Raw genomic sequence first — 13,612 nt, 5'->3', positions numbered from 1 at the left:
ATTTCTCCTTCGTTGACCCAGAGCTGCTGCGGAAGGTGATGGTATAGACGCGTTAATCAACATCCTGTCCAGCAAACGAGACGGAGCCATCGCCAACGCAGCCACGGTGCTGACGAACATGGCCATGCAGGAGCCCCTGCGCCTGGGCATCCAGAGCCATGACGTCATGCACGCCCTGCTCGGCCCGCTGAACTCGGCCAACACCATCGTGCAGAGCAAAGCCGCCCTCACCGTGGCTGCAGCCGCGTGTGACGTGGAGGCCCGCACAGAGGTGAGCGTTTGCGTCACTTTCCTCCTCTCCCTCTTCCGGTCGGTACCTACCCCTGCATTCATTTGAAACATTTTCAAGTGTTTCACCGCATCCATCGTTGAAGTCCCTCGAGATGCAAGCTGTTAGGAAACAAAATGACCTCATCCAGCCAAGAAAAGTGAGTGACTGAGCACTCCCGTAAATGGAGTATGGTCTATAAAAATATTGAATTGCTATGTTGTACACCAGAAACTAATATGATACACCAACTATATGTAATGCATGTAGTATGTAAAGCAGTTATACTTCAGGTTTTTAAAAAGGGATAGGTACATTTGTCATCCCCATTTTACAGAGGAGGAAAATGGGGTTAAAACGAATTAATGTGTGTAAAGCAGAGCTGATTGGTCGGGAAGTCAGGATTGTGAGAAAACATCTTTCTCAGCCCAGCGCCCCTGCTCTCTCACAGTGCTGTCTGCTCAGACAACTGACAAATCTCCTCTGTCTCTAGATGTTTTTCCTACCCACCTTCTTTGTTCCTATTGACTCAATTCATTTGTATTCATCTCAGACGGTAAAAAATTTGCCTGCAATCCAGGAGACCCAGGTTTGATCCCAGGGTCAGGAAGATCCCTTGGAGAAGGGAATGGCTACACTCCAATATTCTTTCCTGTAGAATTCCATGGATGGAGAAGCCTGGTGGGCTACAGTCCATGGGGTCAGAAGAGTCAGACACCACGGAGTGACTTGGTACTGGCACATATTTCTGTGGCTGCCCTGGGTCTTAGTTGCAGTATGTGAACTCTTAGATGCAGCATGTGGGATCTAGTTCCCTGATCAGGGATTGAACCCGTGCCCCCTGCATTGGGAGAATGAAGTCTTGGCCACTGGACCACCAGGGAAGTCCCCAAACTGACCTTTCAATATATGAGCCTCATCGCATCACTGCAAGTCCCTGGTGGTGTCCCACTTCCCCATGGGAACAGTTAGGAAAAGGCTCGAGATGATCCACCTGTGCTGCCTAAGCCTGAACTCACCTCCCAGGTGTAACTCTACACTCCAGAAATACCATACGATTTGTAATTGTCAGCATGCTCGGTTCTCTTATTTATACCCCCTTGATGTCTCTGCTCAGAAATCCAGTCTCATGTTTGTCCACCAATGCCTGTTTCCCCTTCAATACCCAGCTCAGCCATTCCGTCCTCCATGAGGCCTGCCTTCAGTCCTCAAACAGGGACTCAAACATCCTGCTCTGTGATTCCACCACTCCCTGTGCATGCCTTCCTTGAACTCAGTTTTGCATTAGCTTTTGTATGTAAGACCATAAACTCCCTGAGGCTTTAGGGAAGGGAACTGAAGTTTCCTTTCCCTGTGTTCATGTCATTGATATATATCTGGCACACAGTATAGGCTTAATAAGCACTTGTTGAATGAATGAGTGGATGGATGGATGAATGGAAGAATGAGTGGAGAAATTCATAAACGAGTTAGATATTTGCCAAAAGAGCACATGGAGTCAGATTGCTATCTTGTATTATACTCAGAAATAAAGATGTTCAGAAATTGGCTTGCTAAGCATGAGATGCTTCAAGTAAACTTTTCAAAGCTGCCCAAGTTACTTGTGCTAATGTGTAATCTCCATCAGAGCCCCTGTGTTTGAGAAGAACATGATTGGAAGTGGATCATGTCTCATAAGGGCTCCTGTTTTCAAATACTACTCAGAGACACCTGTAGAATATTCCTTTGTCCTCCAGGCTTAGATAGCACAGTATTACATTTCAGATAGGGAGACAAGCGCTCTGTCAAATCTTTTCTTCCCCCCGATGTGAATAATTTTATACATGAGTGATTTCTTTTAATAGTGTAATTAGTGTAGTTCTCCATGATCCTCTTCTTGTTTTCTTTTTCACTCCTCGAAGAAATATGAACGATAAAATGGATCTTCCTCTGGAGAACTGCTTCAGCATTGCCTTGGCCACACGGCTGGCTTGGTCACAGTGTCTGGTGACACGGGTGCCACTTGCCTGCATCGGTTACTCCTGCCCAGCTTTGGAGACCATGTCTGTTTTCTACTGCTGCCGTAACAAATGACCACAACTCAGTAGCTTAAAGCAATTGTTGTTGTTCAGTCGCTAAGTCGTGTCTGACTCTTTTCGACCCTGTGGACTGCAGCATGCCAGGCTCCCCTGTATTTCACTATCTCCTAGAGTTTGCTCGAATTCATGTCCATTGAGTCAATGATGCTATCTAACTATCTCATCCTCTGCTGCCTTCTTCTCCTCCTGTGTTCAATCTTTCCCAGCATCAGGGTCTTTTTCAATGAGTCGGCTGTTCTTATCAGGTGGCCAGATACGATTCTATTACCTCACAGTTGGGAGGTTAGAAGTCTGAAAATGGGTCTTATGGGTTAATGTTAGGATATTAACAGAGCTGTGATCCTTCTGGAGACTTGATGGGACTGTTTCCTGACCCTTTCTAGCTTTGACTATCCACCTGCATTTCTTGGCTGTGGCCCCTTCCTCTATCTTCCAAGCAGATTACTGCAATATCTGTTTCTACAAATTTCCTTTCCCTACTCCTCACACTCTTTTATCTCCCTCTTCTTATAAGAACCCTTGTAATTAAATTGGGTCTACTTGATAATCCAGGACAATCTTCCCATCTTCAAATCCCTAACTTAACCACATCTGCCAGAACCCTCCAGGGTACAAGGGCATCTCTGGGAGCCCACGGTTCTGTCCACCACAGGGCCAAATGCACCAGCAGTGGTGAGGAGCAAAGCGAATGAACGTGGGACACTGCACTTTAGGGGAAGGAGGACACGTTCTTTGCCCCATCTCTGCCCTGTGTAAAATCACAATGACCTCCCTCAGGGTGGGGGGGAAACATGTATACCTGTGGCCGATTCATGTTGTTGTATGGCAGAAGCCATCACAGTATTGTAGTTATTCTCCAAATAAAATAATTATTTTTTAATATCCATTCTTTAATTATTTATTTAGTTGGACTTCCCTGGTGGCTCAGACAGTAAAGTATCTGCCAATGATGTGGGAGACCCATGTTCGATCCCTGGACCAGGAAGTTCCTCTGGAGAAGGAAATGGCAACCCACTCCAGTACCCTTGCCTGGAAAATCCCATGGACGGAGGAGAGTTGTAGCTACAGTCCATGGGGTCGCAAAGAGTTGGACACGACTGAATGACTTCACTTTCACTTTAGTTGCAGCATGTGGGATCTAGTTCCCTGACCAGGGACCAAACCCAGGCCCCCTGCATTGGGAGCACAAAATCTTAGCCACTGGACCACCAGGAAAGTCCCTCCCTCAATTACTTTACTGTGGCCTCTTGCTGATTTTGAAGAGAAAACTGGGCTCTTAAGGTTTTTTACAATCGATTATTTACCCCTGAATTTAATAAGTATAAATGTGGATACATCCTAAAATGTTTTTACGTACTCAATACCCTTTTAACAATCAAATAATAAGGTTTTTTTTAAGCATAAATGTTTACGTTCTATACTCTTAATGTGTAAAATTCTGGTTTCTACTTCTAGCTGAGAAATGCAGGTGGGCTGGAGCCGCTGGTAGAGCTCCTGCGTTCCAAGAATGAGGAGGTCCGGAGGAATGCCAGCTGGGCCGTGATGGTCTGCGCTGGGGACGAGCCCATGGCTGTGGAGTTGTGCAGGCTCGGGTGGGTGGCACGGCCTGGAGGGTCTGGTTCAGATCAAGGACACATACTTTCTTCAGGCTGGAGGAAGGTCCAACAGAGTTTCCATGCCCATGCTCAGGCTGCTGGGCGTCATTCAGAAGCTCTGTGGGTCACAGTCCCTCTGAAGGGACCGCCTGCAGAAGCAGGGTCCTAGACCTCCCTCACCACCTCTGCAAAATCATCTTCAATGTCTCCTTTTCCACTTTTTCATCTTGATAAATGTTCCTCTTTCACTTTCCCCTGGTTTGCTCTCTCAACTTTCAAGACTGAATTTAAACAGTCAAGCCATGACTGTAATCTGTCTTTTTCTGTCCCCTCAAACTTTTCCACTACAATTATGCATTTAAGCAGCTTCACCGCATTGGTTCTCCTTACCAACAGCCTATGAGTCACTTGCCTTGAGCATCATAGTCAATAGGGTTTTAAGGTTCCACAGACAAGTTTACACTATTTCTAACCATTTTTATTCTTTGCGTATATCACCTGGTTAGCTGAAAAATATTGGAGTCCAATACTAATTTTTGCTTTAAATGAACAATGTTTTTCTTCTGAAAGTGTCTTTTTCAAATTGCTTGAATATAAGTTACTACATGGCATATATGTTCTCAAAAAGGGCAGATTTGTCTTTATAATTCTGTCAGGATTAGTTTATCTAAATGGGTGGGATGGTTTTAACCTTTCCATCTCAGTTCTTCAATTCAGGATCTTAGTGTGAGGTACATAAATGGGAACTTAGTGTTAGATTGCTTGTATAAGGCAAATAATGTCATTTTTGCTTTTATTGACAGGGCTTTAGATATCCTTGAAGACATTAATGTATCAGTAAGTCGAAAAAATAAATTCAGTGAGGCAGCTTATAACAAACTGCTCAACAACTACCTGTCTCTGAAATACAGCCAGACTGGCTATTTGTCATCAAGTAACATAATTAGTGATGGATTCTATGATTATGGTCGGGTAAGTGGCAGCACTAATTTGTATTTTAGTATATAGTGATCAGTTCTTTCATCATGATGCCATTACATGGCAATTTTATAACCACCTGACATAATTTTTATTTTTATAGACAGAAACTTGGGAATCAGAACTTCATCCTTAAACTTCATCTGGCTATAAGATTTTGCATTTGTGTACAGTTTTAACTAGATTTTAATTACTTGTACTTAAATTAGCTTGCTAATGCTAGTCTCAAGTTTCAGAGAAAATAAAAAAGAATCAGCTCCTTTTATATTGCTTCTAGGGCTCCGTGTTAATTATGTTAACAATAGAAATATAAGTCTTCATTTTATTAATTATAATCTCATTGAAATGAGCCATATTTGAATACTGAATTATAACATGTAATGCAGAATAATATTATTTTGTACTTAGCTGCATTTATGATTATGATTTTAAAACAACTTATAGCGTAGTTCAGTGTTAATGTTGAAAGAAATGGGAAGCTAAGCATTAGAATCTTGAAGACTTTTTGACATTACTGTCTAAATCAGCATTTTCTACTGCTGGAAACCAAAAGCGGTAAGGAAAATGGAAAAAAATTTAAAAACCTACAAATCCCATTTTAGGCAGAAGTAGGAAACAAGTATGATCTGCAGACTTCAAACATTTAAAAGTCCCTGGGATCAAGCAGAAGCTATATGGAAGGAAGAATGAGAAAGGGGGAAAAGCACAGAGACGGACAGGAGTGGTAGCCAATCTCAGAGAGCACCATCCAAACTCAGTGCTTCCTGAGGGGATGGACAACTCAGACATTCAAAAGCTGTGTGCTTGGTTTGCCAGGGGCTGGGTGGACAGGCCCTGAGCAACTGGGGCAAGCAGGGCTGGTGGCAGAAACCTTCTTGGACCAATTTGGTTCAAAGAAGCAGAGGACACAGGGTCGTAAAAGAATCACAGCTAATTAAGCCATATTTGCAGGAAATGCTATATCATGGTAACAGAATTAGAGACATTTTGAGTAATCAGAACAGCTAGCCTAACACTTTAGGCTAGCTGTTCCTTCTTCCTTCTGCTTCTCCCGGCACTGCCACCACCGTACCCTCCAGAACACACACAAACCACTGAGAAATTACTGCTCTCATTCAATGATGAGTAATTTTAAAAGAACAGGTGCCACATTATTAGTACAAAGATGCTTTAAGAAAAACGAGGGAAAGAGGAGAAAAACCACCAAAGAGCACTTGTTGGAAAAACGTTGCCATGGAACAGGTAAAAAAACTGTGGCAAATATGTGTTCATGGGTTAAAAAACAACAACAACAACAAAAAACAAAACGTAATGAGACAATTTCTTTATGAAGGAGAACTCCCTGATTCAGCAGTTCCCACACCCTTTTTGATATCAGGGACCAATTTCTCGGAAGACAATTTTCCCACAGACCAGGGGTAGGGGAGGATGGTTTGGGGATGATTCAAGTGCGTGACATTTATCGTGCACTTTATTTCTAATCTAATGCCACCACTGATCTGACAGGGGATACTGGTCCACAGCCCAGGAGGTTGGGGACCCCTGCTCTGATTAATTCTAAATATTGTTTCTGATATTTTAGTGTTTAAATATGTCAGTGAACAAATGAGACAAAGGTCTTTTCTCCCGTGGTACCAGTGAGAGGAAACATGATAAACGGTAAATTTCAAAAACTGTATCACATGATCGAAAAGAGAACCGCTATAGTGGCTGGGGAGGAGAGCAAAGAAGGACCAAGGGCCTCCTCGTGCCGAGGATCCTGGGGTTGGCAGTCATAATTTGGCATTGAGGTCAGGTAGCCCCACTGAAAGGGTAACATCTGAGCAAAAATTTGAAGGAGGTGAGGGACTTAGCCATGGAGAAGTAGTTTTATAGGTGGAGGTGCAGAGAGCATGAGGAGTAAATACAGTTGGCACATTTAAGGAAACAGCAAAGTCAGTGTAGCTAGAGCTAGGTCAACCAGGGGTGAAATAATAGACAAAGTCACAGAGGTAGGAGCTCATGATGGGCTTGCAAAGATGTGGGCCTTTACTCTGAATGAAATGGGTAAATATGGCAGAGTTCTGGACAGCAGAATGACATGCTCTGTCTTACTTTAAAAGAATCGTGGCTAAGAGAGGTATCTATTACTTGATTAGAAAAGGACCTCACAAGGTGATCTGGTTTAAACCTTTTCACCAGGCTGATATAATTGCTAGTATAGGGCTTCATTTAGCTTGCTTTTAGTCATCCCCACAACATTTTTGGTGACCTATTGAATAATTAGTTACTGTTACAGAATTACAGACAATAAACTCTCCCTTATATATGTGGATGGATTTTCAAACTCAAATACTTCCACGAGCCAGTCTGATCATTATGGTGTGAAACAGCTGAGTATCAAGCTACAGAGACTTGCAGGGCTGGGGTGAAGAGCGGAGGGTACTGGAGAGTATATCTTGCCCAAAGACAAGACATCCACAAGCTTCAGATTCCTATTTTTACGTGTTTGTGTGTGTGTGAAATTAGATACTTGAAATAATTGAGAATGTATTATATCAGTATACTTTTTAAAAATATATAACCCATGCAGATATTACTTTCCAATTCTTAAACGACCTACAGATAAATCCTGGCACCAAACTTTTGCCTTTGAAGGATCTCTGCTTACAAGAACCAAGTGACCAACATGCTATACTCTTAATTAACAGTAGATCTTCTGATGTGTGAGTCTTTTGTGGGGAGCAGGGATATGGGGAAGCAAAATTTTTATCTATCATCATGTGAATACATACAGGTGCCCAGTATGGTATCTTTTATTCCTTCCTGTGTCTAGCACCACCATGAAAGTAAATACTGGTCTGTAAATTCATAGCCTAACATAGTAAAGACCACGGAATAGTCACCACCGTAGTTTTTCCTTTGACTCCACGTTACCACTCAATTCCACACGTATTTCTGCAGTCAGGGATTCTTACCCTGCTGGCAACATCAAGTAACTGAAGAAAGTATAAACAGAGGAGCAAACCAAGATGAATTATGTTTACAAATCTCCAGAACTAGATGCAAGAATACCACTGATGCTCAACTTTTCTAATAAAATAAAAAATAGTAGAAGCTATATATTTTATGTGACACATCTTAAAAACTATTTCCAGTTCTAGGTCATGAAAAGCTTTATAGTATTCATTTTATCTTTTCTTCACCTCTCCTTTATGCTATTAAAATAATGTGTCACTGTTAAAATTCAGCTCCAAATACAATTTTTCAGAAAAAAATCTATTTTGTAGGACAAAGTTAATATTGACAAGTTATTTTAATTTGTACATAATTTCAAATATGTAAAATTTTAGTTCTCCACCTCCATCTACAGAAGATAAGTCATCAGATGTTGGTTATGGACGAAGTATTTCTTCTTCATCTTCTTTAAGAAGAGCAAGTAAAGAAAAGACCAAGTAAGAAAATGATGTTTTGTCTACACTTAAATAATTCTCTCCCCTAATTTGGGAGTAAAGAGGAAATTTAGATTTTAGATTTTGGCAGCTTAATTTTTATTCCTCTCACAGTCACACAGTTTCAGGATGAAAACCAGGAAACTTGGCTTGACATTCTGTCTGCTGTGAACCTAGAGTAAGATCTTGAGCCCATGACTCATGGTCTATGATCAGGCTTCACATCCTTATCTGTAGATGGAATAATGCCTGGGGCCCTATTTCTTCTCATTGATTGGAATCGAAACATAAAATGGAAGTGAAAATGCCTTATAACCTATAAAATGTCTTGCAAATGTAGCATATTATTCTTTTCATATGATTGACATTGGTTGTGGTTTTTTCAAATGACCAAAGAAAATAGTTTTCATTTTAGTGCTGGATTTGGATCTCCCACTGAAGAGAAATCAGAACCTACTTCAGGACGCAATACGGCTGTTAGCAAAAGCACCACTAAAGAGAAAGGATCAAGGTACGAAACACCTTACTGTAGTCTTCTAACTGTAATCCCATCAAGGTTTAATTACAGACAGAGCTGGGGAAAGGGAAGGGTGGCTCTTAACTAGGAAGCTCTTCTCATGGGATAAGATATAGAACTAAGCAGGACTCACAAAGTGTAATTAAAATTACCTTTATTTGTGTCTCTTGTTCTCTTTAAAACTTACCCAGAGGGAGTTTCTTCTCCTGCCTCTGGGTGAGAACTCAGGGCACTTTGACCACTGTAAAGTCCTACAGTCACTTTAATTCAGAAATGACAATGCAAATAGCAGTCTCCAGTCAGCCCTTTAAATGTCTAGCCATGTGTAGGAATCAACCTAAAATGAACATTTCCACCCTCCCCTGGTGGCTGCCTTTGCAGGTGGTGAGCTGCAATGACTGGAGTGTAAGCCTTTCCTTACCCCTGCCTCTTACTTCCATGTCCCCTTCCCATCTTGCTCACAGAAACTTGTGACCCTTCAAGAAGCAATGAGAAGAGGGAAAGGAAGCAGGACCACATTCTTGACTTGGTTGGAACCATTATAATATGGTTCCATGTATTTTTAAATGATGCCTATGAACAAAGCTAGTGGAGGTGATGGAATTCCAGTTGAGCTATCTCACATCCTAAAAGATGATGCTGTGAAAGTGCTGCACTCAATATGGCAGAAAATTTGGAAAACTCAGCAGTGGCCACAGGACTGGAAATGATCAGTCTTCATCCCAATCCCAAAGAAAGGCAATGCCAAAGAATGCTCAAACTACCGCACAGTTCCACGCATCTCACATGCTAGTAAAGTAATGCTCAAAATTCTCCAGGCCAGGCTTCAACAGTACATGAACTGTGAACTTCCAGATATTCAAGCTGGATTTAGAAAAGGTAGAGGAACGAGAGATCAAATTGCTAACATCCGTTGGATCATCATAAAAGCAAGAGAGTTCCAGAAAAATATCTATTTATGCTTTATTGACTATGTCAAAGCTTTTGACTCTGTGGATCACAACAAACTGTGGAAAATTCTTCAAGAGATGGGAAGAGATGGGACCACCTGACCTGCTTCCTGAGAAATCTGTATGCAGGTCAGAAAGCAACAGTTAGAACTGGACATGGAACAACAGACTGGTTCCAAATAGGGAAAGGAGTACAACAAAGCTGTATATTGTCACCTTGCTTATTTAACTTATATGCAGAGCACATCATGAGAAACGCTGGGCTGGATGGAGCACAAGCTGGAATCAAGATTGCTGGGAGAAATATCAATAACCTCAGATATGCAGATGACACCACCATTGTGGCAGAAAGCAAAGAAGAACTAAAGAACCTTCTGATGAAAGTAAAAGAGGAGAGTGAAAAAGTTGGCTTGAAGCTCAACATTCAGAAAACTAAGATCATGGCATCTGGGCCCATCACTTCATGGCAAATAGATGGGGAAACAGTGACAGACTTTTTTTGGGCTCCAAAATCATTGCAGATGGTGACTGCAGCCATGAAATTAAAAGACGCTTACTCCTTGGAAGGAAAGTTATGACCAACCTAGATTGCATATAAAAAAGCAGAGACATTACTTTGCCAACAAAGGTCCATCTAGTCAAACTATGGTTTTTCCAGTAGTCATGTATGGATGTGAGAGTTGGACTATAAAGAAAGCTGAGCACCAAAGAACTGTGCTTTTGAACTGTGGTGTTGGAGAAGACTCTTGAGAGTCCCTTGGACTGCAAGGCAATTCAACCAGTCCATCCTAAAGGAAATCAGTCCTGAATATTCATTGGAAGGACTGATGCTGAAGCTGAAACTCCAATACTTTGGCCACCTGATGTGAAGAACTGAGTCATTTGAAAAGACCCGGATGCTGGGAAAGATTGAAGGCGGGAGGAGAAGGGGACAACAGAGGATGAGATGGTTGGATGGCATCACCAACTCAATGGACATAAATTTGAGTAAACTCTGGGAGTTGGAGATGGACAGGGAGGCCTGGAGTGCTTCAGTCCATGGGGTCTCAAAGAGTCGGACACGACTGAGGGACTGAACTGACTTACTGACATATTTTTATGCATATTCTTTCTCATGTGAGCTCTTTCCTGGATTCTTCAGAAAACCACTCAGATGTCCTGCACCACTCCATGACCCTTCAATTAGAGTTGGCTTAAGCCCTTCAGAACCACTGGGGTGCTGGAGGCTATTTGGTGCACACACAAACACTTGAGCATCTACCTTCTAAATCGAGACTGTCCCCTAAGGAATTGTCTGCCTTCCTCCACAGACCTCAGAGCTTTGCGTTTTCAATTTCTGACTTTATTTTCTTCTGTCAGTCTCTGTGGCTCAACGTTCTGATCTCTGCTTCTGATCTGCTCCTGCTGTCCCAGCCCTTGTTTTTGCCTGCCCATTACCTCCCCACCTCTTCCGTTTCCTTTCTCTCCTCTCTTGACTTCTCTTGCTTCTCCTCCACTGGACTGAGAGCACCTTGAGGACAAGAACATGTTCTAACTCAAATGATTTCTCTTTCCATCCCCAGTATTTAGTACAGTGCTTGGTTAGCATACCAAAAGCATTTGTGTTTATTCAAGAGAATAGAAATCTGAACTTTTTCAGGAAAAGGTCCACACTTACAAACTGTGTCTCTTGAACACATAGGTTACCTTCTCTCTGGCTGAATTCACTCATCAGTAAAATGGAGGGAAAAAAAACCCTGCAGTCTGTTGTTCCTCATAGTGTGTTGAGAAGATTGAACGAGTTAAGAAACATAATGTAAAGGGCTTAGAGCAGAGCCCAGCCCAGAGTAAACACTCAACAAATGTTAGTACTACTAGATGAACCAGTTGCAAGGAGCCCAAACCCTCTCCAGCCTTGTAGGGATGAGAAGAACCCCCAAAATCCAGCACATGAAAGAGGCTGGGAGTCAAGTCAATAACCACAGGGTCTGCTCATCTCTCTCCCTCTCTTTCCCCCTCTACCTGCACAGTACCTTCTTACAATAGCTTTGTTATCTACCTTGACTTTCTTTTATTACCACCTCACCCATAACTGTAGCTTATATGTGACTCTGATTTGCCATGGGACCAAACCTGGCCCCAATGCCAAGACCGTCTTTTTTTAATTCTAAAGCATAACAACGATCAGGTACGGTCTGTATCTCTTATGTGTATTTGTGAGGGAGACCGTCTTAACATCACATGCTTGACAGGACATTGACCGGCTCTGAGGCAGGTGTCTCCCTGTGGTCTCCCCACCTGCGGTCCTGGGGATGAATCCACCTGGCTTATTTAAGCGATCAGTGTGTGTTCAGGCTCTTTGCCCCTCTTAGCCCTCGGTCCACTAGGGGAGAGACTGGTTATAATCTTGTTGTTAATCTTTCATGATTTATTTTGTTGCTTATCTTTTTTGTTTCTCATCTTGTGACTGCTAAAACTTTGGACCCCTCGATATAGAGTAAAATATTTTAACTCTCCTCGTCTGAAAATGTCACAGAGAATATTATCACACTGACAAAAAGAGACTGAGCAATACTGGCGAAGAGTCATGAAACACACAGACTCACAAACTGGCTGAATTTTTGAAAGAGAAAGGAAAGAAGAGATGGGAGACAACTGTGCGTGAGGTGCCAGACAAGGAAAGTGAAAATCTGGATTTCCTTTTCCTGATGAATATTATTATCATATAAATTAAATCATTGAGCAAGAGGCTCTCATTCGGTGACCAGCCACCATCTTAATTCTGTTTCCAGAGGTTTTAATTGCACTCTGTTTTATAGTGCAACACTCCTAGGAGAGGTGATTAATTTATTTCTTGCTTATTGATAATGTTGCTTATTTCTTGCTTATCACCCTCTTGATACTTACCTAGGTTTCACTGAAACCTAGACATGTTTCACTGAAACATATCTAATGACCTCCAAAACTTTTCCTTGTAAAGATCATTCTCCTTACAATAAATATTTACTATACCTATTCATGAAAGGAGTTATAAGTTCTATCTATACTATAGTTTTCATTCAGACTGGTTTTCATAAATATTTAATTTGATTGCACATGAGTTTATTATACACATTTAAAAGCATGTTTTTCTGTCTCCAAATAGAATATGAAATGCATATCCTTCCAGTCTGTTCATCTTTGGCAACTTTTAGATCTTTACAGCATATAAACTTTAACATTTCTGGTACTTAAATCATTTTGATTCCCATCACAGTGACTTCCTAAAACATTTTTGTTCTGAAATAATTTCCCTCAGAAAACTGGACAGCCACGTGCATAAAAATGAAACTAGACGACTCTCTTATACCATAAACAGAAATTAACTCAGAATGTAAGACCTGAAGCCATAAAACACCTAGAAAAAGACTTAGATGATAAGCTATTTACTTCAACCTTGGCAATAAATTTTTGGATCTAACTTAAAAAACAAAGGCAAAAAAGCAAAAATAAACAACTGGGACTACACTAGGCTAAAAAGTTTCTGCATAGCAAAGGAAACCATCAACAAAATGAAATGGTAACCTACTAAATGGAAGAAAACATATGCAAATTGTATATCCAATAAAAGGTTAATATACAAAATATAAAAAGAATTCATAAAACTCAGTAACAAAAACAAGTAAAGCAAATTGACTTTAAGAGAGCAGAGGATTTGAATAGACAATTTTTTCCAAAAAGGAGATGCAGATGGCCAATAGGCATGTAAAAAGATGCTCAATATCACTAATCATCAAAATATTGAATTAGAAAATATAAAACATTTTTTAGTATTTG

The 13,612-nt window shown here is 41.2% G+C and overlaps 1 protein-coding gene across 1 annotated transcript in view; it reads left to right on the top strand.

Moving 5' to 3' along the window:
• Nucleotides 1-13,612, top strand: part of ARMC3 (armadillo repeat containing 3) — an 89,077-nt gene that overhangs the window by 59,328 nt on the left and 16,137 nt on the right. Inside the window, exons 10-15 of the mRNA XM_055428319.2 lie at nt 22-271; nt 3,802-3,938; nt 4,745-4,913; nt 7,524-7,624; nt 8,252-8,353; nt 8,754-8,861. Coding sequence (XP_055284294.2) covers nt 22-271; nt 3,802-3,938; nt 4,745-4,913; nt 7,524-7,624; nt 8,252-8,353; nt 8,754-8,861 — 867 coding nt within the window. The remainder of the gene's footprint in view (nt 1-21; nt 272-3,801; nt 3,939-4,744; nt 4,914-7,523; nt 7,625-8,251; nt 8,354-8,753; nt 8,862-13,612) is intronic.

This window comes from Moschus berezovskii, chromosome 15 (genome assembly GCF_049115385.1).
Source record: "Moschus berezovskii isolate FMDL1 chromosome 15, NW_MosBer_1.0, whole genome shotgun sequence".
Classification (NCBI taxonomy): Eukaryota; Metazoa; Chordata; class Mammalia; order Artiodactyla; family Moschidae; genus Moschus; species Moschus berezovskii.
The sequence above is the reverse complement of the archived record's forward strand: the minus strand, read 5'-3'. Positions and strand labels throughout refer to the sequence as shown.